Source organism: Gracilinanus agilis, chromosome 3 (genome assembly GCF_016433145.1).
Source record: "Gracilinanus agilis isolate LMUSP501 chromosome 3, AgileGrace, whole genome shotgun sequence".
Lineage (NCBI taxonomy): Eukaryota > Metazoa > Chordata > Mammalia > Didelphimorphia > Didelphidae > Gracilinanus > Gracilinanus agilis.
This window is the reverse complement of record NC_058132.1, coordinates 204,139,682-204,167,549: the sequence shown is the minus strand read 5'-3', so window position 1 is coordinate 204,167,549 and position 27,868 is coordinate 204,139,682. Positions and strand designations below refer to the sequence as shown.

The window sequence follows — 27,868 nt, the reverse complement described above, 5'->3', positions numbered from 1 at the left end:
GTGACCCCAGGCAAATCATTAAGGCCTCCTAGGAAATTTGGCTTCAGACACTTCCTAGCTATATTATCTTGGGCTAGTCACTTAACCCCCATTGCCTAGCCCTTACCACTCTTCTGCCTTGGAACCAATACACAGTATTGATTCTAAGAAAGAAGATAAGAGTTAAAAAAAAAAAAAAAAAAAAAAAAGACCTCCTAGGTCTCAGTTTCTTCATCTGTAAAATCTAGGTGTTGAACTAGATTGGGGGTTCTTAAACTTTTTGGTCTCAGGACTCCATTATACTCTTAAAAATCACTAAAGAACTCGGCCCCACAAAGAATTTTTGTTTATGTGTTACAGCTATCTATATTTATTGTATTAGAAACTAAAACTCAGAATTAAAATCTTAGTATTATTACAAAAAAACTTTTGACACCCCGCCCCCACAGGATTTCTGGAACACACTTTGAGAACCAATGGGTGGCCTCTAAGGTTTCTCCCAGCTCCATTCCCTATGATCTTTTTCACCCTTCTAGCCACAACCTTGACCTCCTTCTACACTTAAGAAAGAGGCAACATATTATAGTAATCAGAACACTGGACATAATGGCAAAAGACCTAGATTAAAATCACAAACTGTGTGACCTTCAGCAAATCACTTTAAATTCCTCCAAACCTCAGTTTACTCAGTCTGTAAAATGAGGATTATAATATGTATACTTCCTACCTTACATTGTGGTTGTGAGGATGTACTTACAGAACTGAAAGGGCTATAAATATGAGTTCTATTTATATTTACATTTAAATTGCTTTCCATATATTACTTTATTGGATCCACACAACTATCCTGTGAGATAATTTAAAAGATTACTAATGGGGCAGCTAGGTAGCACAGTGGATTGAGCACTAGGCCTAGAGTCAAGAAGACCTGGGTTCAAACGTGGTCTCAGACATTTCCTAGCTGTGTGACCCTGAACAAGTCACTTAACCCCAACTGCCTACACCATGTCATTCTTCTTAGAATTCATACTAACATGGAAGATAAAGGTTTTTTTAAAAAGAACTATTAGGCAAAAGACACTTCTCTAAGAAAAAATTTTAAAGTCTCTTCTCTTAAGGAGCCAACATTAGGAAGATGCAACTTATATAGATACAAAGTATTGTGAAAAAGAAACCACCAACAAATGAGAGATCAAATAAACAGTTTAGTCACTAGTCAGGTCTAGAGCCCAAGCCTCCTGAAGACTCACAATAAAACTATAATTGTACAGAGCTTTACAGATTACAAGTTGGAGAGGCAGTATTTTTTTAACCTAACCTATAATTTCATTGTGTAGGAAGCTCCTCAACAGCACTATGGCATCCAAAAAGCCTTAGAGAGTTTTCTAGGGGCACTAAGAGGAGAAGTAATTTGTCCAGGGGCACATAACTAGTATTTATCAGATTAGAGACTTGAACCAGGTTTTCAGAGCTCTAGGTCAGTTCTTTATTCATTGCCCCAAGCTCTTTTTATTTAGAGGAAAACCAAAATATGAAAAGATTTCAGCAAACACAGGAGGATGCAGTGAAAAAGAGCTCTGCTAGGCCCAGAAGGCAGGAAGGAACCCTGGTTTTCAGTAGTGGCTATCCCACTTATTAGCAGTGTGACTGTAATTTTCTCCTTCTGAATTTGTTTTCTCATCATTAAAAGGCGATAATTGTACCATGTAATTAATGTACTTTAAGGGCAAGCAAGCACTGTTTCGTTTTTGTCTTTATATTTTCTACACCTAGCACAGGGCATATGCTTAAAGTATTCTAAATTAAAGTAAATTTATTTCTGGGGAAAGGCTTCGTAAGTCTTAAAGTACTATAGTATAAGTTGTTGTCTGCAAAGTAGTTTTTTACAGTAGGCTTGCATCCTATCTGATCCTCCTCTCTGGGAAACAGCAGTGTTATTCTCCTCTTTTCAGAAAGGAGGAAACTGAGGGCTGGGGGAGTGTGATATGCACAAGGTCATGGAGAAAGCGGCAGAACCAGGATTCCCGATGTCCATCCCTTTCTCCTTTCTCTCTTGCTCCAGGTAAGAATACAGCTTCAGACAGAGCTAGCCAAAATATTGGTCCATTTCCTCCAGTCCCAGCTCCCGGGGAAGCTGAGGTTCAGCCTTCCAAACGCTTATTAGAGATCTCTCTCCCTGGGGTTACTCGAGTGGAGTCTAGAAGGGCACATGTGACCCGCTCTGGATGTTAGGAGAAGCAGGAGCCCCCCCACCCCGCGTACCCCAGTCTAAAGAGTCCGCCAAGAGAAGAACCCCCAGCCCCCAGAACAGCCTTACCGTGCCCTGCGTTCCCAGGTCTCTCTGTTCCTCTCCCACGTCCAGCCAACTCCGGGCGGAGACACGTGTGAGTGACGGCCAGCGAAAACCAATCGAGACCAACTTCTGGACTTCTCTCAGCCAATCGCAACGCTGTGAGGCGGGGCCCGGACGCCACCAAAACACGGAAGGGGAGGGAGCAGGCGGGGAGTCCAGTGACGTGCTCCAGACCGAGGGGCGGAGCTTCTGGGGACCACTGCGTGGGGTGGCTGGTCTGGAGCTACTGATTAGCGCGGGGTCGCTGGGCGTTTAGGGACCTGGGCAGGAGGGGTGGGGGTGGGGAGCCAGGCTAGGTCTTGACCGTGGTCCCGGGCTCTGGGCTTCGGGCTACTGCGAGCCAGGGACAACCCTTGGGGCCTGCTCGGCGGGGTCTTCCTGGGCATGCGCAGAGCCAGAACGTGGCCTGGGACTGACTATGACGATGGCCCTTCGGGCACTCGCGGAGAGCCTGGTATCTAGTGTGCCCGGGGGCTGAAGGAGGAAAAGCCGCGCATGATTCGGCCGCGCTTTGGGATGTGCAGAATGGGTGAATACATATTTGGTAAATGGTTTAAAAGCGCTTTCTTTAGGCAGGAAGCTTCAAGTTCAAATGTTACCTCAGAATCGGAACAAGGCAGTCACTTTACCCCTGCCTACTTCCTAGATGCTATTATTATCTTCATTGTACAGTTGAGGATACTGAGGTTAAATAACAACAATAATAATTAACACATAGCCATTACTATTTGCTAATTGCTAAGTGGTTTTAAAAAAACGATTACTATTTGCTAATTGCTAAGTGCATTAACAAAAAAACCTTACCTTCTGTCTTAGAATCGAAGTTCCAAGGCAGAAGAATGGGAAGGGATAGGCAATAGGGGTTAAATGACTTGCCAAGGGTCATACAGCTAGTAAGTGTCTGCTTCAAATTTGAACTCAGGACCTCCCCACTCCAGGCCTGGCTCTGTTTCTACTGAAGCTGCCTAGATGACCTTGGATGTTAAGTGCTTTATAATTAAAATCACTTTGTGCTCACAACAATCCTGAAACTGAGGCAAACATTAAGTGACTTTCCCACAATCACATAACTGGTGAGAGATTGGATTTGAACTCAGGCCTTCCTGCCTCTGCCAGGCCCAGCCCTCTATCCACTTGTACCACCTAGCCACCTATACGTAGAAATATATAAATGAGCATATATGCACATACACACACAAAAATAAAAATGTCAGGTCTTCTACAATAAATCACTCTCATTCATGTAACATTTTATGGTTAAAGTCATGTCTCAGAACTATTGAACTTTGAAATATTGCAGGTAAAATTGCCATCTCACAGTGGAATAACTAGGCACTGATAGATTCAGTGAATTATCCAGGGTCACACAGCTACCTTGCAAGACTGGGACTGAGATCACCTGACTTCAGAAACACTTTGCTGATTGATTCCATTGAATCTCTATGGGTTACAGAGAGTAAAGGGGAGATCCAACATCTCTTTTCAAAGGTTCATGTCCTCCATCATGTGTATCTCCAGGGTTGTTGTTTTGTTTGTTTGTTTGTTTGTTTTTAAACCCTTGTACTTCGGTGTATTGTCTCATAGGTGGAAGATTGGTAAGGGTGGGCAATGGGGGTCAAGTGACTTGCCCAGGGTCACACAGCTGGGAAGTGGCTGAGGCCGGGTTTTGAACCTAGGACCTCCTGTCTCTAGGCCTGGCTCTCAATCCACTGAGCTACCCAGCTGCCCCCTCCAGGGTTGTTTTAAGAATCAAGTGAGATAATAATTATAGTCTTAACACAGTGCCTGGCACATAGTAAGAGCTTATTTCCTTTCTTCCTTAAGCCTACGGAAGAAGAAGGTACAACAATCATGATCCCCATTTTTATGTGAATCCCAAGGAAGTTTAGTGATTTGTCCCTGGTGATACAAATAGTGACATTTGAACTCAAATGTCCTAGAATACTAGAGAGACAGCTGGATAGCAGAGTAGATAGAGTGAGCACCAAGCCTGGAATTGGGAGGACCTGGGTTCAAATTGGACCTTATACACTTCTCAGCTATGTGACACTGGGCAAGTTACTTAACTCCAAATTGTCTAGCCCTTACTATTCTTCTGTCTTAAAACTGATACTAGGACAGAAGGTAAGGATTTTAAAACTACAACACAATAGCATTCTATCATAGTTATATACCATAATTCAAGTAGGTGGCATAGTAGATAGAGATCTAGGCCTAGAATCAGTAAGATCTGAATTATAATTCAGCCTTAAGACATTTTCTAGCTGTGACTGGGCAAGTCATTTAACCTTTGCCTCACTCCAACTATAAAACTGGAGATAATAACACCTACCTCTCAGGGTTATTGTAAGGATCAAATGAGATATTTGTGAAAAATGCTTAGCAAAGTGCCTGGAACAAATAGTTTCAAAAATTCCTGTTTTGTAGTATAGACTGATATCTGATGTTGCTAGGTTCCCTTCCTTCCCTTTTTTTTTTCATGCTTTCCCTTGACATTTTTGACCTTTTGTTCTAGATGAATTTCATTATTATTTTTGGTTGGTATGGCACTAAATAGTAAATTAATTTAGTTAGTATACTTGTTTTCATTATTCCAGTAGGACCTACCAATCAGCAATTAATCTTTTCTCCAATTTTTTAGGTCTGTCAATTTCTATAGTGTTTTGCAATTGCCCTCATATCATTCCTCTAGGTGTAAGACTTTCCTAAATTTCCATTTCCCCTTCTCTTTGGGGTGCAAGATAGAGAGCTACCCAAGACCTCTAGAATCAGATATGGGAATTCTTTCTCTTCTTCCCCTTAATGATTCTAGCTTTTCCTGAGCCTTCAAAATACCCTCCCTCCACATCCATTTGAAATGTACATATTACATAACATCCTATCAGGAAGGGCTAATTGAAGCAGAAAAAGCGATGGACCTGGGAGTCAGGAAACCAGATTTAGCATCTGTGTGTGTGTGTGAGATTTTAAATAAGTTAGTTTCTTTGAACCTCACTCATCTCAAAAATGAGAATACTGCCTCTTAAAGGATTTAGGGCTTAAAGGGTTCTTAGAAAGCACCTAATCCAAACCCTTCCTAACAGATAAAGATACTGAGACCTAGAAAGGTGACAGCCCAAGGAACATTCACAGAATGAGATCTACAGCTGGAAGGGACCTGAAGATTTCTAGTCCAACTCCCTGATTTTACAGGAGAGGGAATGGGAGACCTAAGGAAGTTAAACTTGTCCAAAGTCACATAGGTAGCTAACAACAAAGACTGGATTTGGATTCCTACCTGCTTCCTCTACTGGACCTCATCCTTCCAGAAACTCATCATCCTGCATTATGAAATCAACTTGGAAACTTAGGCCTCAACACTTCCAGCCCCTGGGGCCATCTTTTCTCTCTACCTGAAGAGTGTGGAGAGTAGAAAGCTGAGCTCTGGGCCCCCCAGGAATTCACTTCATTTCCCACCTAGTTGCTCTCCTAGACTTCATGATTTCCAGAAATTCATCCTTCTTCAACATGGAATCACCCCAGAAACCCACACCTTCTCAGATCATTTCCCATCCCAGCTTCTGGACCTGTGCCTGAAGCCAGCTTTAAGGATCTTTTTGTATGTTGTCTTCTCCTGCTGGATTGTGAACTTCCAGAGGGCAGACTCTTATGCCTTTCAGTACTCAGAGTACTCAGTACTCCAGGTAGTACCTGGCACATAATAGGCACTTAAGTACTTATTGAGTCTGACCTGGATTTAAGCTGCTCCCTGACCTGACAGGCATTAAAGATTGGCTTCCATTATGTGAGCCCAATACATGGCTATACGTTCAGGCAGTTAAGGCTTTTGAATAAAATGAGAAGCTCTCATCTGTCTGAACTGAGGAAACAGCTTTTCTGTTCCTTTGCATCCTGAAAAAATAGCCCCTGTGGTCCAGCTGGCTCTTGGGATGTAGAGAGAAATTTTTGCCTCCTCCTTCCCTAGCTTATGCCTCCTACCCATCAGGCACTTTACAGATGAACCTTAAACAAATGTCATTGAACCCTGGCTCCTCTCACCTCCCTAGGCCTGTCACTGCCCACCCTTACCCCCAAGTGGCTCCTTCTCTCACAGAAGATTGACAACTGTTTTTTGTAAACTCCAATTTAATTTTAATTCAATAAGTTAAGTTCCAGGCCATCACACAGCAATGGAAATTCATTGTCTCCTGAAATTCACAAAGGTGCAGAGTTAACGCTTCCTCCTTCATCACACATTCCTTAAATAAAAGCCAGTCATGGCCACTACTGGCCTGGGGAAAGTTCCCGCCTGGCCCCTGGCTCCTTCCTTCTGCCTATGGAGAAGGCATCAAGTACAAAAACAGTAATAAAGAGGGAGGGACATTGAGGGTGTTGGGGAGGGGGGGAGTACCTGCCCCCCATCCCGGGCACCGGCCCGGCTTCCTATGAGCTGCCAATGTACCCTAGGGCAGACATTGGTGCTGGTCTGAGTGATGATCTGAGGCCTAGATACCCCAGGCCAGAGGGAAATGCCCTATCTTAGGGCATGAAAGAAAGGGCACCTGGGAATGAGACCCTCTTCTGTCCACTCACCCAACCCCCCCAGCCCACTGAGGGTCAGAGACCACACGTATAAATAGAATAAATAAAGGGAGAGAGGGAAACTTTGGGGGGCTGGGCATCCTGGGACTTCTACGAGGGGACAATATCAGTAGGCACCAAGTTCTGGGTGCAGCCCACGTGTACCAGGACAGAGCCCTCCTGCATACTCCCTGCCCTTAACTACCCTCTTCTTGGTTCTCAGAATTGGATGTTTGACACTCTTTGCCCTCATGGTGAGTACCCAGAAAACTGGCCCCAAAGCTCAAGGCAGGTAGGGGTTCCCAGCATCCTGAAGACTGCCCCCAGCCCAGGTTGCCAAGGGGCTGGTACGGGGTGTGCTAGGGGGAGGGCAGGTCTAAAATCTCAACCCTTTCCTGGTCCTGTGGTAGTTGGGAGACGCTCAGAGCTGGGGACTGGGACTGCCATTGGCCTTGGGTTTGGATTTAAAGGAAAATCGCTTAATGAGGCGCCGGGAAAAGCTGCCAGCCTTCTTTCGGACACTGGGCACAGCAGCCGCATTGGAGAGGTCGTCGTGTGACTGGCTCAGCCCTGCCTCCTTCTGTCGTGGTCGACGGCGGAAGATCAATTTTGTTCCACTTCGAAGGAAACTCACTGTTGGGGGGGGGCAGGAGAAGGAAAGAAACTGAGACCCAAGAGCTCAGGGAGAAACTAATACATGAGATGTGGGAGAGGAGGAATAAATTGGAGAAGCTCCATCCTAAAGACAAGTACATAGTCTAAGGCTGTGGCCCCCCTCAAAGGTCCTCGGCAGTGCTGGAAATGAAAACCTGGCAGAGAACATCCTAGGAGAACTTGGAATCCAGCCTGTAGCTTGAAACCCTGCAATTCCAGAGGAAGTCAGGGGAGGGGCTTAAGCTCTTCAGGCTAACTGAACAATCAAATTCAAACTCCTCTTGTTTGAGATTTAAGTAAGGGTTTTTTATAATCTATACTTTATTTCTAATCTTTTCCTATACCAGTCCTATGCTATACTATAGAGGCAGCTGGACCTGGAGTCAGGAAGATCCAAGTTCAAATTTGGTCTTAGACATGAAATGGCTATGTGACCCTGGGCAAATCATTCACCTCTGCCTCAGTTGCCTCAACTATAAAATGGGATGATGATGATAACAATTTTTAAACCCTTACCTTCTAAGCATCAATTCTAAGAACAAGGGCTAGGCAATTGGGGTTAAATGACTTGCCCAGGGTCACACAGCTAGGAAATATCTTGAGGCCACATTTGAACCCAGATCTTCCTGACTATACATCAGACACTCTATCCACTGAGCCACCTAGCTGCCCCAACATAACTTCTTATGGGCCCCTACTCTGTGTAATTCACAGTCCCTACAACAGCTATAAAGATAAGTAAGATGTGGTCCCTGCCTTCAATGAGTTTAAAATCTTTCCTTTCTCAAGCTTTCTCATAGTATTTTCATTGTTTTCTTTATACTTCATTCTGAATTGTAATGATTTTCAGTTTTCATATGCCCTTCAATGCTGGAATTGAAGATGTCTGGATCTTTCCAGCACCTAGTAAGGTGCTCTGTACATCTGGAGAGCTTTGTGCTTGCTGGATTGCTGAATTAGGCAGGAGTCCCTTAAAGCTTAAAAAGAGTTAATTCAGGAGCAATATAATGAAGCCCTACTTTACATAGGAGACCATCAACTTAAAGAACTCATTATCCCAAAATGGAGTAGAGGCTAGACATGTGAAGAGGTTCCATAGAGCTTAGATGAATTCACAGAACATTAGAGCTAGTAAGAATCTAGATGACAGGTATGTATTGTGGATGAGTCAAGGAGGGATGCTTTCTGGTAAGGCCTTGCCCTTCGAGACTCAGGAAGAAGACAACCATCTACTTCCACAAAATGTGTCCCAATCACAAGTGGTCCTAGGCTGGAATCACTCTATGTCTCATCTAATGTAGTAATTCTTATATCCGTAGGGACAAGGTAGTATAAATGAGATATGACTGAAAGGCAAAGTGAGGAGGTGGACAGAAAAAGATAAAAACTAGAGTGCAAACTGAAACCTAGGGGAGAAGAAGGGAAACTGAGGCAGAAGCAGAATTAATACAAAGGGATAGTACTAAACCTGTGAGGAGGCAGGGAAACAAAGCCCAGAGAGAATGGAGAACTAACTGGACCTGTTAGATCCTAGCATCTAAGAAAGAGAGGGCAGCTGGTTATCTATGTATGGAAAAGGTTGGGCAGACTGGGCTGTGACCAGTATGCCCCTGGATATCTAACAAGTAAATCCCAGGTCAGTGACCCATGGGAACCTAGAAAGATGATAGGGTCATTCTTCCCCCTCCTCACCCTTATGGTCCTTGAGGCTTCGGGTCTCCAAGGCTCCTGTGGAACCAGTCTCTGATTCCACATCATCCACAGAAGGCCGTTCTGAAATGTCTGAGCGAGTTGTCTCATCCGTCTCCTGGGTACCCGCTGGACTGGACAGGGCCTCCAAGGGTCCAGGGGACATGGCTGGAGGATCCAGGGGAGGTGAGGGATCCTCACTGCCCTCTGCCTCACCCTGCATCGAAGCCTCTAGAGAGGCTGCATAACCCAAGGACAATGCCAACTCATCTTGGGCAATGGGAACCTGGGAAGAAGAGACAAGGAGTTAGAGGCTGGCAGGACATCCTCTCCAGTAAATTAATAAATAAAAAAAAAATTTACTAAGCACTCTCTGTATGCCAAGCATGTACTAAGCACTGGAGACAGAAAAAGCAAAAATAGGAGCTTACATCCTAATTGGGGATGGGGAAAGGGACAAAAACACATGTAAATCAGAATCTACAAGATAAATTCAGAATAGATAGGATGTCATATTAAAGGAAATGGCACTAGAGACTTGGGGGAGGCTTGGGTGGGACAGGAAAGGCCACCTGAATAATGTGGTATTTGAGATGTGTCTTCAAGAAAATCAAGAGATCCAAAGAGTTGGAGTTTAGGAAGGGAAATCCTTCCCAAGGCAGAGCCAGGGCAAATGCACAGAGATAAGATGAAGTCTTATCTGTTTTAGCAACAGTCCAGCCCCTTCCCCATTAGAATCAAGTTACCTTAGAGACCCCAGAGATAATGAGGGTGCTACGTTTGGTGGGTGTCTTCTTAGCTGGGCGGCCACTGGGTTCTGTCAGCTGCCGGATTGCCGTTTCTGCCACAGGATCCAGGCCATTGGAGAGGTGGCTGTCCCCTGCCAAAGAGGACATACTTATCAGCACTCTTGCCTTCTAGATCCCAGAAGCTTTCTTGGGATCAGAGCTCTCCCAGCCCAGCTCCCAGTTTCTTGGGTCTCTGGTGCCTGGGTGCTGGCATCATGCTATGGCACTGCTGACTGTCCTGCAGGCCTTCCACTATGGTTACTGCATGTCCCCACACACACACTCACGGCTACTGCTGGGAGAAGCACTGCTGGGGACACTGCTGTCACTTAGCACGGTTGTTGTTTTCTCTGTTACCTCCACCTTGGATGGAGATCGGGAGGGAGAGTCTATGGTTAAGGAGAAAAATCAGTGAGTTAAGAGCTCCCTCAATGCCCTCCCCAGGAACTTAGCTAGATCCAAACTAAGTAGCTTGGGGCCAGAGAAAGGAAATGCATATGCTGGGTGGGGAAGGGCACATAAGAAATCCATTGGTATATGGAGAGAGATTGAGGATGTTCAGAACTTAGAAAACGGAGATGAAGGAGATGAGGGAAAAGTCAAGTGAAAAGACTGAAGGAAACAGAAGAAACCATTATGAAAAAAAAGAAAGAAAGGAGACAGATTAGGAGGAAAAGGGAAGATCAGGGACTGTAGGCCCATACATGGAAAGAGAGAGACAAGTGATTGGTAACAATATACACAAAGTCTGGAGCCATATTGGAGTTTGAGGTCTACTTGGCATCCTTTTGCTATCCCTCCTCCAGAAGGCAAAGGTTAAGCTTGGGCTTCCCGTGCCTTCCTAAACCTCCTTGCCACCTCCCTTCTTACCCAGCTTGCCATCAGCTCTAGGCCTGGACTGGACAGTAGTCACTGTGGTTACAATGGTGCCATCAGGCATGATGGTACGATCCAATTCGATCTTTTTGGTGGGTGTGATGCTGGGGCGAGGAGTGGGTGGGGCTGGGCTACTCAGGTTCCCAGTGGAGCCCTCTTCATATAAGAGCTACCAAGAAAAAGTAGAACACAGAAAATGGGCACTAGGTTAGGCCCTCTACCCTGACACCATCCTATCTATCTGTGGTCTCCCCCCACCAGGGGGGCAGCTTCTCACCTCGAGTGCTAGAGTGGCAACTAAGCCTGAGGTGTTTCCTGGCCCAGGAGTCAGAGGACATAGCTGCCGTCTGGATGTCTGCCTGGAAGGGGAGCCCACCGGCAGTGTGGTGTGACCCAAGAGTACATCTGCAGAGAAGGATGGGTGCCACAGTGAGTCAAGGCTGGGACCACCCCACCCCACTCCCAGGAAAGCACCCCGCCACACACCCACACACACTCACTCTCTCCAACACTGCTACTCCTTAGCACCTTCAGAGTAAGCTCCCGGCTCTGGGGACCTATTTCCCTGTGAGTCAAGGAGGAGGGCAAGAGAAGATTATTGATCGAAGGGTAAGCTGCATCCTCCCAGGCAAACCCCTCTCCTCCCTGTCTTGGAGCCATCAGGCTCCCACTGGTTTAAGGCAGTTGACCAGGGTCATCTCATGGAGGCAGCTTCAGTATGCCAGGACAATGTGCAATGTCATAAAGCAGAAAGGGAGTTATGAGATTCCTTACAGAGCCAGTTCTTCCAACCACTCAACCTCCGGAGCAGCCCGTGCTGGTTTGGTCCATTTCTGCTGCTGAGGGCTGTCCAGCTCTGCCACACAGCATACCTCCCCATTTCCTGAAAAGGAATCAGAGATCAAAAGTCAGAGAGTAGGCAGGATACAAAGATCACGTAGAGCTGGAAGAGACCTTAGAGATTATGGGGTCTAACCTCTTCATTTGATGGGTGAGGAAATTGAGAGTCTGCAAAAGGAAATGTCTTGCCTAAGGTAACATAGCTAGAAAAATAGGAGCCAGAATCAGACCCATGTCTAAAAATTTCAACCATACTACAAAGAAAAATGACTCTTAGACTCATAAAATAAAACTGGTTTAAGGATATAACACCAGAACTTCATTTGCCACAACAGCTCCCTCCCCCTTCTAATGGCTCACCTCCTGTCTCATCGCCTGACTCACCACCTATGTGGCTTGCTCTCAACTGCCGTAAGAGAAGCCTAATGGGCTTGGGGGCAGGTGATTGAACTGGGGGTCCCATGACTGGCTTCTCACAGGATACCTAAGGTAGTTGGGAAGGAAAAGGGAAAGATGTTAAAAATCCCCAAAAGAATAGAGTGTAGGATACAGCCCATCATTTCAACCCTAATCACCTCTGGTGTCTACTCACCATGCCCCCTGGAGGAGGACAAGCCCTGAGGTTCACCATCATGGCAGGCTGTGTACTGACAATGGTATCCTCAATCAGTTCCTTAATGGTAGACAAATCCACCTGTTCCTCACTTCTCTGTAATGATGGCAAGGAGAGAGTGAGGAACCAGAGTTCCCTAGCTTTCTCCCTTACTTTTCCTGAATATATTCTCCACCATGTTTTTCCTCAGCTGCCTCTCAACTCCACTTCTGTCCCAAATCCACTTTCCCAACAGTCCCCTACCTCACAGTCTCTTCCTACCTTGCCCTGAATACTCTCTGTCACCTCCCAACCTACTCACCTCCTTCCCCTGCAGCTTGGGACAAACTGTCAGGCTCAGCTCCGGGCGGTCCTTGAAGGCCCAGGATACCAGCAACCCCTCATTGGCTATTTCTTCCAGGTTGACCTCCAACTAGAGATTGGGAGGAGAGGGGAAAGAAAAGGAGGCACATAGGTCCTCTGCTTGCCCATCCCTCATCACTTCTTTTCAAATCATCCTCCTGGTCTCCATTCCCAAAAAGAGATTTAAATAAACCTCAGAACTTGAGGGGGCAGCTGGGTAGCTCAGTGGATTGAGAGCCAGGCCTAGAGATGGGAGGTCCTAGGTTCAAATCTGGCCTCAGACACTTCCCAGCTGTGTGACCCTGGGCAAGTCACTTGACCCCCATTGCCTAGCCCTTACCACTCTTCTGCCTTGGAGCCAATACACAGTATTGACTCCAAGAAGAAAGGTAAGGGTTCAGAAAAAAAAAAAAAAACTTGGGGCAACCAACCTCTCCTTACCCCCACTCCCCAGTTTTCCCTTATCCTTCTACCTGTGCTGGAAGAAGTGTCAGAGTGATGTGGTATGTCTCCATGGAGACAGCAGCTGGGGACTGCTGGGTCACTGAGACTGGGAACTGAACCTCCTCCGCAGATAGCTGGCAGTGAAGGACCTGAGGCAGGTGAAGGGAAGAGAGACAAAAAGGCTTCAGGCCCGCTTTCTAGCTTCTCTATCTGGGCATACATTACAACACAGATTCTCCCCTCCTTATCACAGATCTCTGGGGAACTAGGGGAAACCTCAGAACTCTGCCACAAGTGTTACTGTAAGCTCAGAGCTGGGCTAGGCACTGGGAGAAACATAAAATTGAGCTAAGCCACAGTCTCTGCTCTGGGAGTCTAATGGAGAGAGATGAGACATGCATGGATAACAATAACACACTCAATAGTTTTAATCTAGTTAAAGAGACAAAAAACAAAAGAGACTGTGGTGGGAGGGGAGCCAGAAAGTCATTGAGAAAGATGGTCATGGAAGGCTTCCTAGAAGAGGTGGCATGTGAGTTGGCCTAGAATTTGACAGGTAAAGGGAATGCATAACTCATAGGTCTCCAAGAATTCACCCTATGAGTCCAGAGTTGGCTAATACCCATCCAAGCATTATCCCACCCCTCACCATGCTGTGCTCTGATTGGTCCACGCAGGTCACATGACTGATAGATGCACTGGGTGGAAGATGGGGTATCTCTTCAAAAGTGATCTGGATAGAGCTCTAGAAAAATAGAAGGGGTTTGGGGAAGAAGGGTCAGCCTCCCTAGATCTGACCCCACCTCCACCAGAATTGGCCCCTTTCCATCTGGCCAGATTCCTGGAAGCTGCGGTCACTTCAGCTGCAGGGTTGGCTCCTGGCCTCCCCTGGACCAAGACCTGGGTAGAAGGAGCCCTCCCTTCTAAAACCCCTCCCCACCAGAAGGCCTGGTTGATGCTACTTCTGCAAAAAGAGGCTGGGGGGGGGGGCAGAGCCCAGAGGACAGAAGTACTTGTTCACCCTAAAATTCATCAGCCCCTCAAGCAAAGAAGAAAGGCTACGGATTATCCCCTTAAAAAAAAAAAACAGGAAGAGGGGGAACAAGATGCAATAATAAACGATGATAACACCTATTTGTTGGTTGCTTTAAAGTTTACAAACATAATTCCTGAATTTCGAAATGCTGGGATAGGAGTGGTTGAAGCCTGTTGGTGGAATATTTCAGGCTGATACATGGAGGTGGGGTTAGAATTTTTTTTTTTCTCTTTCTTTCTTTTTTTGAAAGGCAAGGGGAGGGGAAGAAGATAAAAGCTAACAGTCGGAAAGAGAAGAAATTTAAGTATACAGTCTTATCTTGAGATTAGGAATATCTACCTAGCTAGACATAGCTCTAGGGGACAGGCAGGACAGGACAAACAGCCAGCACACAGGGTTCAAGTTCTCCAGGGGCCCAGGACACTAGCTAATTCTTCCAGTTAGACATCAGAGTGAGATTAAGGAGAAGAAAGCTCCTTAGCTCAAACCTGGGAAGGGCTGGCTCCTAAATCACCCATAGCTCAGCAGGAGCAAGATAGGGACAACACAGATACAGGGTAGGCTCATTCGGGGTTCAAGAAAAGGTACAGGGCAGAGAGCTCACTGGTTGGGGGGAGGGGCACAAGTTGGCTCCTTCCCTAGGATTTAATTGGCAAAGGGAGCAAATCCCCATAGTTCATTTGCCTGGCAAAGCAAGTCGGTAAGTGCTTCTGCTCCAGCAGCCTCCCCCCAACTTCTGGCTCAGACCCACCGGCTAGAGGCAGATGGGATGATGCTAGGGGCCCCATTCTCGACACACCTAGGGGAGTCCAATGTCCATCTGAGTTGGCAGTCTAAAAAAAACACCTCCTCACCTGAGGACACGGTGCCTAGAGCTGCGCACAGGGGAGGGAGAGGTCAAGGTCTCCACTAACAACTGCCACCCTGACCCTAGAGGGCACATGAGGGAAATGTATAACAAGTCTATGTCACTGCTAATCCTTCAGAGCTACTGGGGGAAGTGGAAAGGGATAGGGCCTGAATGTAATAAGGAATCCCTTCCAGGAATGGAGTTAATGTTCTTGGGGGGTGGAGGAGAAAAGTGGGGACAAAAGTAAAATGTTTGGGCTAGACGGGTAGGTAGAGGGGTCTAGGGGAGGGAAGTCCACTCCCTTCCACTCCAGTCTTGTGACAAATGCTTCCTGCCCTACTTCCTTAGTGGTCAGATGTCCCATGGTGCAATCCTGGGGAAGTGAACTGATCCCTGCCCAGGTTGGAGCCTCTGACTGACCCTTAGGGGTCAGGTCCAACTGTGCCCCAAGAATCTCATTTGAACAACTCCACTCTAACCCTATCCATCTATCTCTATGAAGGAAGATATCAGGGCAGAAAGAGCAGAGCTTGGTTAGGAGGAAGCAGGTAGCTCTGGATTTTCGAAGGAAGGTCAAGGATTTGGGACACAGGTAATGCCTACTGGAGGCAGGGGAGAGAACGCTTACAAACCAGATAGATCCCTGTGGCTGCTTCGTGCTTCCTATCCAACTGGCAACCTCCCACCCCCAGCCCCCAATCACCATCACCACCAATTCCACAGCTCCAGGTGGAGGAGCAGTTCCCTCAACGCAGGGATTAGCGTTGCTATGAGAACAGCAACTTCTCCGCCGGTTTCGGAGCCCCGAGGTTCCCCCGCCCACGGGGACCTGGGATCGAGGGCACAGAGCGGTCCCTCCACCCCTCATCTTCACCCACACCTCTTTCTCCGAGGTGGAGTACTTAAGGGAGATGGCATGGGGCAAGAGGTACTCAAACCTGCTCTCATCACCCCCCAACCCCCGAACACACATGTACACTAGAACCTGCTTCTGGTACACCTGGGCAGCCCTGCTGCTCCGAACCTGGAAAGTCCAGCCAAGCCCTCAGAAGCCCCCAATAACTTACCCCATCCCTACAGGCCTGCTGATTAAGCGCTCGAACCCAAGCTCGCTGCCAGTTTTCCCGGAAAGACTTGAAGGCGAAGAGTGAGGCCAAAAGGCCCCGGACACCTGATTCCTCCGGGGCGCCAGCTCGGTTGGACCGTAGGCGCAACAGGGAGCGCCACACGCCCAGCTCTCGCAGCGACCCCCCCGGCTCGGCCACCCCGAGCCCTAGACCCGGCCCCCGGCCCCGGCGGGCTTGCCCCAGCCATACGCCCCGGGCGTACTGCAGCAGCCAGCCGGCCACGGTGAGCAGCGAGGCAACGAAGAGAAGCAGCAGAGCCGCCCAGCCCACGTCCCGCCGCCCCCAGCCCGGATCCATGCTCCGCGCGCCGCCTCGGCTCAGCTCAGCAGTCGCCCCGGGGGAGCATGGCCCGGACAGCCCAGCAGGCGGGGAGCGGGGGCGGGCTCGGCTGCCCGCGGGGCTCTCCTGGAGCCCGGGACGTCTCGGGGTTCGGGAGCAGCCGGGGCGGGGGCCCGGACGCCGGGCTCTCTCTCGCTGGCGCCAGGCTCTCTCTCTTAGACGGGTCACATCGCGGGCCGGCGCCGGTGGCTCAGCCCGGACTCTCTCTCTGCCTGCCCTCCTGGCCTGCCTGCCTGCCTTCTCGCCGCTCGCTCGCCTCGCTGGCTCCGGCTCAGCTTGGGGGGCTCCGGGGGCTCGGGCCGGCGCGGGGAGGGTTGCGTGCGCAGAGCTGACACTGACAACACCGCCGACGCCCCGCCCCCACCGCGCCTTAAAGGGGCCGCACCCGAACGGGCGGGGCGTCGGCGGAGTTGGGAGCCCTAGGGAGGCGGGTCGCTCGGGGCGGGGGCCGAGGATTCCGAGGAGGCGAGGTCATTATTCGCCTCCTCATCCTGGGATTGAGGGGAAAGGGGTGTGTGCGCGCCCAGCACTCCAACCAGAGTGGGTGCAAGCTGCAGAGTTGCCTCCCATAGTCCGTACCCCCGCCCCTCGCCCCCTCCTTTCCTGCCCGAGGTCACATCCCTAGCGAGTTGCGCCGAGCCTGGGTGGGCAATCAGGGCGTGAGCAAAGTTCTGCCCTAACCTCCGGAGCCTCTCGTCCCCGTACCCTCTCACTTCTCCATGGCCTCCCTTCTGGGTAGGAGCAGGGATGGGGAAGGGGCGCCCCAACGCAGGGTCCCATGGAGGAGCTAAAGAAGGGAGGTGAGGTTGGAAAGTGGGGGATCCTAGCCAAGGTGGGAAAGAAGTAGGAACTGGGAAGGAAGGGGAAGAGGGGTTCGCCGTGTTGAACTCCTTCCCTCCTCCAGCTGTAGAGAGAGCCTGTAACTTCGAATCCTGTTTGCCGGTGTCTGGGTCCTGGGAAGAATCTAGTCCGGCAGGGTTGGAGGGAGGCTGGTGTAGAATCAGCTTCTGAATTGTCGTCCTAGTCTAGCTGCATACTTCCATAGGAACATAGCCTGCCTATGGAACCCAGATGGACCAAGCAATTTTGGTTGGGGGGCGGGGGGATAAATGCCAGGAAATCATCAATAGCATCCTTTAGACGTCTCAGAGATCTGAACCCACCAACCAGAAATCAAAGGAGGGGGCATTATGGACTCACTATCCAGCCTAGCCTGTGGGAACCAGGGAGAGTGATTCTGATGTGGTTTTAACGCCATAGTCTATAGACTGGGACTATTCACTACCTGCTAGGAGTCGGGGGTGGGGGTTTAGGGAGGGATGCAGGTGACTTCTTTCCTCTAACCTTCTAAAAAAACAGTGAAAGAGTGAAGGCGCTCGGGCCCTTCCCTTGGAGAGGGGAGGAGAAGGGGTTAAACATCTCCCTCTTCCTTCCTTCCTGCCCCCTCCCCCCAACTAATAAATCCTGCTACTAGTCTAGGGAGTGACCCAAACCCCAGTAAACAATGCAGGCTGAGTGGTTGGAGAGCAGGACAGGGCGGATCTAGGCTGAGCTCTGGCTGTACAAGCCCCAGGGGGCCCAAGGGGGTGGGGATGCAGGCTACTCCGAGGTCTACTCCAGGCCTATGGCAGCTCTCCTTAGAAGGCTTAGAAAGCTTTGGAGGTTCTCAGGTTTATGTCCCTAATCCCCGGGGATTTAGGCGGCAGGAGATTTAGAGAGAAGACAGCAGGTTTTTGGCCTGAGGGGGTAGTTAGTAGTTAGAAGAGTAGCTGGGGCTGGGGGAGCAGGTTCTGCAGAAAGGCAGCCAAGAGCTACGGTTCTATATCCAGGCTCTTTTTTCTGAGCAAAGTGTATACATCAAAGTCCCACTTTCGGAAAGAGCTCTCCAATTACTGTGGTGGCCACAGCTCCCACTTTTCTTTGAATAACTGTAGCATCTCTAGTGGGAAGGAGGTGATGGGAAAAGCACGGGACTTGGGTTCAAATCTAACTTCTGAAATTGATGGTGAAAGGCAAATATTTTAGTACTTAAGATTCACAGAATAGTAAAACAAAGGATTTTACAATCTCTCACTTTACGGATGAGGCACTGAGAAGCCAGTAGACTTGCCCAAAACCACACAGTTAATAGTCATAGGCTATCATTTATTGCTCTTAATTTCCTAACTATATTGTAGGGTTCTGGGGAAAGGAACTATCTGAAACACCTCAATGAGATGAACCAAGGGTACTCTTCAAAGAATTATGCTACCAGCCAGAGGGCCTAGAGATTGCTCAAGAGGTTGGGGGATGGCCTTCAGTTTTGGCCCAGTAGCAATGTGGATAACTATGACCTCTACCTAAGGCCATGAAGGAAAAATCTAGTGATTGGCTATTAAAATCAGTCATACTCCTTGGGCTTATATAAAAAAGGAAGCTGAAGAGGAGTTTGAGAGGGCTTCACTTATATTTAGAAAGAGTAGAATTCATTATTCTCTTTGGCTCCTCTTCAATCTCCTTTCTTGGATCATTGATTTGACGGTCCCTTAGGGCTCTGTCTTGAGTCCTTTCCCCTCTTTATTTTCTCCCTTAGTGATCTCTCTCTAGAAAGGGAACTCAGCTAAGGAGGCTAGGCTTCCTAAGGAACAGAACAAGAAGCATGTGCTTGGTAAATCAAACCATTACCATTGCCCCAGTGGACAACTCACTTCAAATCTCCAATGGAGATAGCCCAGGACCCCAAACTCAAGAGCCTTGGGAATAGCAGGGCCCTTAAACAAACACAGGTCTATTAAACTACTCTTGTGCACCAAACTAGGGAAAAATTTGTAATAAAATTCTCTGACAAAGGTCTAATTTCCCAAATTTATAAGGAACTAAGTCAAATGTACAAGAAATCAAGCCATTCTCCAATTGACAAATGGTCAAGGGACATGAATAGGCAATTTTCAGATGAAAGAATCAAAACTATCAATAAGCACATGAATAAATGTGTTCTAAATCCCTCCTGATCAGAGAAATGCAAATCAAAACAACTCTGAGGTACCACCTCACACCTAGCACATTAGCCAATATGACAGTAAAGAAAAATAATAAATGTTGGAGGGGATGTGGTGAAATTAGGACACTAACACACTACCAATGGAGCTGTGAATTGATTCAACTATTCTGGAAGGCAATTTGGAATTATGCCCAAAGGGCTTTAAAAGAATGCCTTCTCTTTGATCCAGCTATACCATTGTTGGGTTTGTACCCCAAAGAGATAATAATGAAAAAAACGTTTGTACAAAAATATTCATAGCCACACTTTTTGTGGTGGTAAAAAAATTTTGGAAAATGTGGGGACCGGGGTGTTCCTGGATTGGGGAATGGCTGAACAAATTGTGGTTGTATGATGGTGATGGAATACTACTTCACCATAAGGAAGGATAAACTGCTTGATTTCCATATGAGTTTGAAAGACCTCCCCAAACTGATGTGGAGTGAAATGAGCAGAACCAGGAGAGCATTGTACAGAGAGACTGAGACATTGTGGGATGATCCTATGTAAGTGGCCTTGCTACAGATACCAATGTAATGATCCAGGACAATTCTGAGGGACTTATGAGAAAGAACACCCTCCACACCCAGAGAAAGAAACTGTGGGAGTAGAAATGCAGAAGGAAAACATTTGATTTTTCATTTGTTTATATGGGTATTGGATGTGGGGGTTTGGTTTTTAAAAGATTATTACAAAAATGAATAATGTGGAAATAGGTATTGAGTGATAATACCCAGTGGAATTGCTTGTCAGCTCTGGGAAGGGGGAGGGGAAAAACATGAATCATGTAACCATGAAAAAATATTTAAATAAAAATTTTAAAAAACAGCAACACTCTTATGGAGCAGCTAGGTGCCTCAATAGATAAAGAGACCAGGCCCGGAGAAAGGAGGTCCTAGGTTCAAATTTGATCTCAGATACTTCCTAAATATTTGACCCCAGGCAAGTCACTCAATTCCCCCATTGCCCATCCCTTATCACTTTTCTGTCTAGAAAACAATCCACAACTTTGATTCTAAGATGGAAGGTAAGAGCATAAAATAAAAAGTAGGGACATTCCCATCTGCATTGCTGCTGCACCCTAATGCATTTTAACCTCCATTAGAAGCTCCTTGTCTTACTTTGTATCCCCAGTGCTTTGGATAGAGTCAGCCCTTAGTAAAAGCTATTTCATTTATCTCCCATGAGTTCCTAAGTAAATCACTGGGCAAACCTTAAATCCCTATGTAAATGTCAGCTGTTAGTCAACTTCCAAACTTATATATCCAGCTCTGATCTTTTGCCTGAACTCCAGTAGCACATCACCAACAGTTTACTGGGCACCTACCTACATCTGGATGGACAACAAAGGCAATATGTCCAAAACAGAACCCATTATGTATTTTTTTACTTATACACCAAAAAATTAGCATTTACATTTACAAAATAAACACACACACACAAAAATAAAGTTATATGTGAAGCCAAGAATCTCTTAAATTCTTCTTACTTAAAAAAAAAAGAGAGAGGGGGGGGGGAAGCTTAGGGAATAGAATGCCACAACTGTAGTTCAAATCTAGCCTCAGTTCCAAGTTTTGTGATCTTAGGCAAGTCACTTAAGCTCAGTTGCCTACTCCTTATCATTCTTCTGCCTTGGAACCAATGCTTAGTTCTTTTTTATTTATTTGTTTGTTTATTTTAATTTTAAACCCTTAACTTCTGTGTATTGGCTCCTAGTTAGAAGAGTGGTAAGGGTAAGCAATGAGGGTCAAGTGACTTGCCCAGGGTCACACAGCTGGGAAGTGTCTGAGGTCAGATTTGAACCTAGGACCTCCCGTCTCTAGGCCTGACTCTCAATCCACTGAGCTACCCAGCTGTCCCCCAATGCTTAGTTCTTAAATAGAAGGTAAGGTTTTTTTTAAGATTATAATAATTTCAACTTGTTACTTTAAAAACTGTCCTGTTTGTGCTTCTTTCTGAACCACCTTCTGTACTCCTCTATGTACTTTTAAAATGGTATCAATGGCCAACATTTTTCTTTCTTTTTTTTTTCTGTATTATCATTGGTATCCCCTGTTCCAGTTAATGACAGAAAGAAGAGAAATTCCTTATAACAAAATATAGTCAAGCAAAAAAAAATCCCCAGTGTCCACATCCAAAAAACGTATTTTGAGTCCAGTATCACTCTGTCAAAGTATGGGTAGCATGGTTATCACACATCAGTCCCCTCTGGGGACTTATCTGGTCATTTTTTTATAGTCTTTTTAAGGAATCCTTAAACAGAAGAGTGATAGAGGCTAGGTAACTGAGGTGGAGTTAAGTGACTTGCTCAGGGTCATACACTTAGGAAGTGTCTGAGGCCATATTTAAACACAGGTCCTCAGGACTCCAAGCCTGGCACTCTATTCAACTGGGCTACCTAGCTGTCTCATTTCATTGTCATTAAAGTTAAATTTGTTTTCTTTCCAATGATGTTGTCAATGCAGAAATTGCTCTGGTTCTGTTTACTTCATTCTGTGTCCTCAGAATTCTCTGAAATTATCCCATTTCTCAATTCTTATGGTGCAATAATATTCCATTACATTCATATGCCACCATTTATTGAGCTCCTCCCGTCTTGATGAATCTGCTAAACATTAAGAACATAGATCTGGAATATCTGGATCTGAGTGTTGCTATGACCAGACTAGTCACTGCCGCCCAGTATCTTTCATAGATTCTAGACCATACTGAGACTTTCTTAGTGAGGCCCACAGCTCTTCCTGAACATAGAACGGCTACATGTGCCTCTTGTAGTCTATGGTCACTTTAGGAAGTTTCTGCTTTGTTTAAATAAGGTTACTGGCTTTTCAGGTGGACCTATTTCCTATTACTAATAGGCTTCTGGATGAGTTCTTGAACAGTTCTAGGGTAGTTGGAATCCTCTTCTGAAATTTCTCATTATTTTTTTAATCGTTTTTTCAGTCTAGTGTGGGTTTTTTTTTTGTTTGTTTGTTTTAGGTCTCTGATAAAGTAGGTGGGAGAGGGGGAAAATGAGGTGCCCAACTGCTCAAATTATATATTTGTCAAGTGTTCAACATAATGCCTGGCACATACTAGGCACCACCAATGTTTATTCTGTCCCCCCCATCCACCATATTAGGTAGGAGTCCAAACTTATATTTCTCTCTCCCTCAGTGCAAAATTCTACAAAAGTTCCTGATGCTGCCCTTAGCTTTTTGGTCACAGAGGTTCACAGCTTTGTTGTGGTGGCAAAAAAATTGGAAAATGAGGGGATGCTCTTCTATTGGGGAATGGCTGAATATCTGTTGGTGATGGAATAGTATTGTGCTAAAAGGAATAATGAACCGGAGGAATTCCGGGTGAACTGGAACAACCTCCAGGAATTGATGCAGAGTGAAAGGAGCAGAACATTATACACAGAGATGGCACAATCGAATGTAATGGACTTCTCTACATAGCAAAGCAATGATCCAGGACAATTCTGAAGGACTTATGAAAAAGAACACTATCCACTATCCAAAGAACTGTGGGAGTAGAAACACAGAAGAAAAACAATTGCTTGATCACATGTTTTGATGGGGATATGATTGGGGATGTAGACTCTAAACGATCACCCTAGTGCAAATATTAATAATATGGAAATAGGTCTTGATCAATTAAATAAACTTGATTTAAAAAAAGGTTCACAGCTTTGGCATTTCTTTTGACTCTTCTTCCTCAACCTAACCTCCTCTTAGTTGCTAGGTTTTGTCAATGCATTTCTGCAACTCTTAGATTCAACCTTTTCTCTATTCACACAACTTCTACCCTTGTTCAGGTCCACATGACCATATATATGCCTTAGCTATTGTAAAAACCTCTCAATTGGTCTCCTTACTTCCAGGCTTCTTTTCTCTCATCAATCCATCCTCCACAGTGGCCAAATTGATATTCCTAAAGCCTACATATGACTGACACCCCTTCCTCTGATGTCTCCAATGGCTCCTTATAAATAATTTTTTGAATAGAACATCCCCAGATTGAGATTTAAAACCTTCTAGAATTTTGTTCCTATCTACTGATTGCCTTTTTTCATATCACTCTCCTTCACAAACTCTCTATACTAGTCAAATGGAACTGTTAGTTTCCTACCCTATACATACATGACATGTTATGTCCTGCCTTCCTGTTTTTACATAAGAGGACTTCCATATCTGGTATCTATCTACTCCGTATTTCTGCCTCTAAAAATCCTTCTCATCCACCACACAACTACTACCTCCTTCACAATGCTTTTACCTGATTCTTCCTCTCCTGCCTGTAGTATTCTCCTTGAAATTGCTTTGCATGTACTTTTGTATATGCTGTGTATCCCCCCCATAGAATTTAAGTTCCTTAAGAGCTGGCATCACTTCATTTTTGTTTTTGTATCCCCAGCAACTGACACATGGTAGGTACCTAATAAATACCTGTTGAATTGAAGGTTCTTCCTCTTCTTTGGTCTTTCCACTTCAAAAAACTCTCCCAGCTGAACCTTATTTAATTTTAGTCATCCAGAATTCCACTCCCATGCTTTCCCAAAATTCCTGGTTATGCCATCCAAAGCACTTTCCTCAGAACAAGGCAAAAAAAGTAGGTTGGGCTAGTACTATTTTATAGACAAGGAAACAGAGGCCCAGAGAGATAAAGTGGGTGGTCCACAGTCACATAGCTAATAAGCAGTAGGACCAGGATTTGAATCCAAGTTATGATTCCATGTGCAAGGGCCCTGATTTCTTAACACTTAGATTTCTCTCTGTCCAGCTCTGTGGTATACTTCTATTTACTGTGTTTCCCTAGGCCCAAGTTTTTTGTCTTCTCTATTCAACTGGGAGCTCTCTAAGGGCAAGAATTGTGTTTCCTCCTTCCTCTAACTCTTCCACTGTACTTGTATAGGATTCTATACAAAAGCAACACAGATAAGATATAAAACCAAAGAAACTAGGTTGAGGTGAGACAACATGGCTGACCAGTGTTTTCCAGCACTTACTTGCCTCTATCTAACTAAATCCTTTAAGCTATCAGGGAAAAATCTATGGAAACTTAATAAAGGAAGAAGATGGGTTTTCTTTTTCAGATTAGTTTAAAAGGATCATATGTAGGACTTAAAACAGGAAGGAATCTTAGCAATCATCTTTTTTTTTGGTGGACCTCTATAACAGCCCAGTGAAGCCTATGGACCCCCTTCTCAGAATACTGTTTTTTAATGAATAAAATAAAATACTTAGGGTTACAAAGGAACTCAGAGAATTGAATCCAGTTCTCTGATTTCAAATCTAATGTACTTTCCAACTTTGCCATATACTTTAAGTCATGTTAATATACTCTAAAATAGGCCAAGTTTAACCAAATTCCAATTATTTCCTGGTTATATGACAAGTAACATTCCTTAAAAGGTCGAGTTTCTTTTTAGTGATACCTCTGGGTAAAAGGACTTCTATAGGGGAGGCCAGGTAAATTGCCAGGTCACTAGAACAAGACTCAGGCTATCTTCCACCTGGCCCAATAAAAAAGGCATTAGGTATAGGTTACCTTTAATAACTTATGGCAAACTCCCCAAAGGCAAATAATGAGCATATGCTTCCCCCCCTACTCTTCTACACACAAAGAAGGAGAACACTATGGACTCCCTCTAGGTAAATCAACAAAAAAGGAGTAAGTCCTGCTTTTCTGTTAGGCTGAAAATCCTGGTTAGCTAGCAGGAACTTTACCTCCTACTACACTGAGGCCTTATAAAAGTAAAAACGTTACATTTGGAGAGTGCTTTAGGCTTGAAAAACATTTTCTTCACAATCTCCCAGCAAAAAAGGAAGACCTTTCTTAAAGGGCATTTCTTAGAAAAGAAAAAACAGGAACTTAATGGTCCCTACAATCTACAGAACCATTAGACAGTCACTTAGCCTTTGAGACTAAACACCCTTGATATACAGAACCTCATCCTGAGCAACAGAGTAGGGAAAAAAAAGGCCCTCGATCAGTGAGCAAGTCTTATGGGAAAACTTGACATATACTAAGGCAAGACACATAGAAGACATAGAAAGAAATAACAGCACCTAGATCTCCTGACTGTTCAAGGAACAAGACACTCCATCTCTCAGCAACTGGCATTTTCTCTAATTACCCCATGCCTAGAAAGTTCTCATTCCTCCATTCTGATTACTGATCTCCCTAGATTCCTTTAAGTCCTAACTAAATCCCTTCTTTTACTGGAAGCCTTCCCCAACCCTTCTTAATTCTCTCCTTTAATTACATTCTGTCTGTCTGGTATATAGCTTGCTTTATATCTATTTGTTTGCATGTGGTCTCCTCCATATATTGTAAGCTACTTGGAGCAATTTCTTCTCTCCTTTTGTATCCCCAGGGCTTACAGTGGAGCCTGGCATAGAGAAGGAGCTTAATGTTTAATGGATAACAGAACTATATAAACTGACATTTGGGGAGGTGAAAAGATAACAAAGATCAGATTAGAGTAATCAGAGCTAAGAATACTAAATCAGGGAAAGTTTCACGGAGAAGGACCTTAAACCAGATTGTGGAGACGTGTTGAAACCGAATTAGAGCCTAGAAATGGTCTATAAAACCCGGATTCCTATAAGACAAGATCGAAGTTTCTAAACTCCAGGACTCTCTCCGGTACTTGCTGAGAAGTGGTGGGTTGTTCTCAGGGCCCCAGTTCTCCTGGGAGAATGAGAGCATCATCACCTGCTGCACGAGGGCCTGTGGGCTGCTTAGCCCTGCCGATGAGCTGTTCGTTTCAAAGGCCTCCTAGGAAGCAGCTCCTAGGAAACCACAGAATACAGAACAGACACTTGTCTAGATGCGCCTGGCTCAGAAGAAGCCCTGTGTAGGTTCGCAGCGCCCTGTCTCGAAGGTTCCCTCTTTTTCACCACCCACATCTCCCATCTTCGCAGCTGGGGAGGTGGTGGCCCGATTTCCTGAGATGAATTAGCCTCAGTAGTGACCGGTTGGGCAGACGCCTGAAAAGGTGCCTGGCGCTGGATGTAAGGGATTGCTGTAAGCGTTCGGGGGATAGATCTGTTCCAAGCATGAGAGACAGGGGCTGGCGTTGATCCCAGCCAATCACTGCAGGCCACAAGGAACCCGGGAGCTAGGGAAAAGCTGGCCGAGAGGTGCGGGACTAGGAGCTAGGGCTGAGAAATGCCCTCTGCCCCTGCCCCCTTCCATCCTCCTTCCCAGCGGCGAGTGAATTTCCCAGAAAAGGCACGAGCTTTCTCATTGGAGCTGGAGAGGTTCCAGGAGGGGTCACATAGTTCTACCTAAAAGAGGAAGCCTGGGGGAATAAACCCAGCCTCCAGAGCCCGACCGAACAAACAGGGAAGGACTGGACTCTTTAAAACCCCGGGCAGGGGCGGGCCAATAAGGACCCTGACGTGGAAGCCAACTAGAGGAGGTGGCGGCCACGTGGTACGAAAAAGCATCCATCTTGCAAAAGGGCGAGGAGCGATTTCCGGCTTGGGGTCGTGTCCGGTCTTTTTTTCCTCTTCTTCCTCCAGTGATACTGCCCAGCAGGGCGAGTCTTCACCCAGTGGTATTGTGTCTGTGGCTTGATGCCTCGGAGAAAGAACGTCTTATAAAACAGCACCTCTCCGGGGGCGCCTCTGCCCACAAGAAAGATGGCCACTAGCCGCCTTCACTCCCCACCCCCCGCGATCCGTAAAAGGAAGTTGCAAGGCGAAAAGATTCCGGCCGGAAACCTCGGCTGGACAGGTGCAGCAAGGGAGTGGCCGAAGAGGTAGCTTGATCCTTGCTTTGGCTTGCCTGAGTAGGAACCCGAACCCGTGGCCGGGCCAGCGCCGCCGCCACTGCCACCTCTGCCTTCGCTTTCTCGAAGCCCTCAGCCACCTCTTGGCTCCGGGCGACGCAGCCCGTGGCCAGCCCCAGTTGTCTAGAAGGTACCGTACACCGGCGGGCTGTGGTCCCCGGGCCCCCCGAGCGGCCTCCTAGCGGGGCTAAACCCCGCTAGAGCGCCTCTCATGGCTATGATGCGGCCCTTCCCAGCACTGCCGCTGCTCATCAACCTGGGTGGCTCGCTGCTGGGCTTCGTGGCCACGCTCACGCTCATCCCGGCCTTCCGTGGCCACTTCATCACAGCTCGCCTCTGCGGCCTGGACCTCAACAAGACCAGCCGCCAGCCCATGTGAGAGCAGAGGGGACCGGGGAAGTGGGGGGAAGGAGGCGGGGCGGAGGGAGGGGTACTAGAGGGGGGACGGGGGCTGTGGACGAAGGGAGGAACTGCAGGGAATGGGGAGGAAGGGGTCAGATAAGGGAGGATGAGGACACTAAGGAAGGGGAAGAGAGGGAAATAGGGAGGAGGGGGATACTAGATAGGGAAGATGGG

General features: G+C 46.6%; 2 protein-coding genes across 4 annotated transcripts in view; one reads left to right on the top strand and one right to left on the bottom strand.

Annotated features, from left to right (window-relative positions):
* Window positions 1-6,439: 6,439 nt before the first annotated feature.
* C2CD2L (C2CD2 like) lies at window positions 6,440-16,448 on the bottom strand. Of its 3 annotated transcripts, none has more exons than XM_044669631.1 (14): window positions 16,092-16,448; window positions 13,788-13,883; window positions 13,168-13,287; window positions 12,654-12,764; window positions 12,332-12,448; window positions 12,100-12,223; window positions 11,674-11,782; window positions 11,400-11,464; window positions 11,177-11,304; window positions 10,894-11,068; window positions 10,311-10,412; window positions 9,982-10,118; window positions 9,239-9,521; window positions 6,440-7,525 (listed from the first exon to the last, which is right to left on the bottom strand). In XM_044669631.1, exons 1-14 carry the CDS (start codon window positions 16,446-16,448, stop codon window positions 7,314-7,316), a joined length of 2,136 nt encoding a protein of 711 aa, XP_044525566.1. In that variant the 3' UTR covers window positions 6,440-7,313. The 3 variants fall into 3 exon arrangements, with proteins under 3 accessions (XP_044525566.1, XP_044525565.1, XP_044525567.1); XM_044669630.1 differs by having other exon boundaries at window positions 9,982-10,115; XM_044669632.1 differs by lacking the exon at window positions 12,654-12,764 and having other exon boundaries at window positions 9,982-10,115.
* Window positions 16,449-27,271: 10,823 nt separating this feature from the next.
* Window positions 27,272-27,868, top strand: part of DPAGT1 (dolichyl-phosphate N-acetylglucosaminephosphotransferase 1) — an 11,102-nt gene continuing 10,505 nt past the window's right edge. The window contains exon 1 of the mRNA XM_044666377.1: window positions 27,272-27,667. Coding sequence (XP_044522312.1) covers window positions 27,504-27,667 — 164 coding nt within the window. The 5' untranslated portion in view covers window positions 27,272-27,503. The remainder of the gene's footprint in view (window positions 27,668-27,868) is intronic.

What these genes read in the sequence shown, in the direction of transcription:
- C2CD2L (XM_044669631.1), bottom strand. Translation starts at nt 16,448, where the DNA reads ATGGATCCGGGCTGGGGGCGGCGGGACGTGGGCTGGGCGGCTCTGCTG. An exon ending in GAGTAGCAGTGTTGGAGAGA is followed by an intron (nt 11,305 to 11,399) that starts GTGAGTGTGTGT and finishes CCTTCTCTGCAG; the next exon opens with ATGTACTCTTGGGTCACACC. An exon ending in AAGCCTCAAGGACCATAAGG is followed by an intron (nt 7,526 to 9,238) that starts GTGAGGAGGGGG and finishes CCCCCCCAACAG; the next exon opens with TGAGTTTCCTTCGAAGTGGA.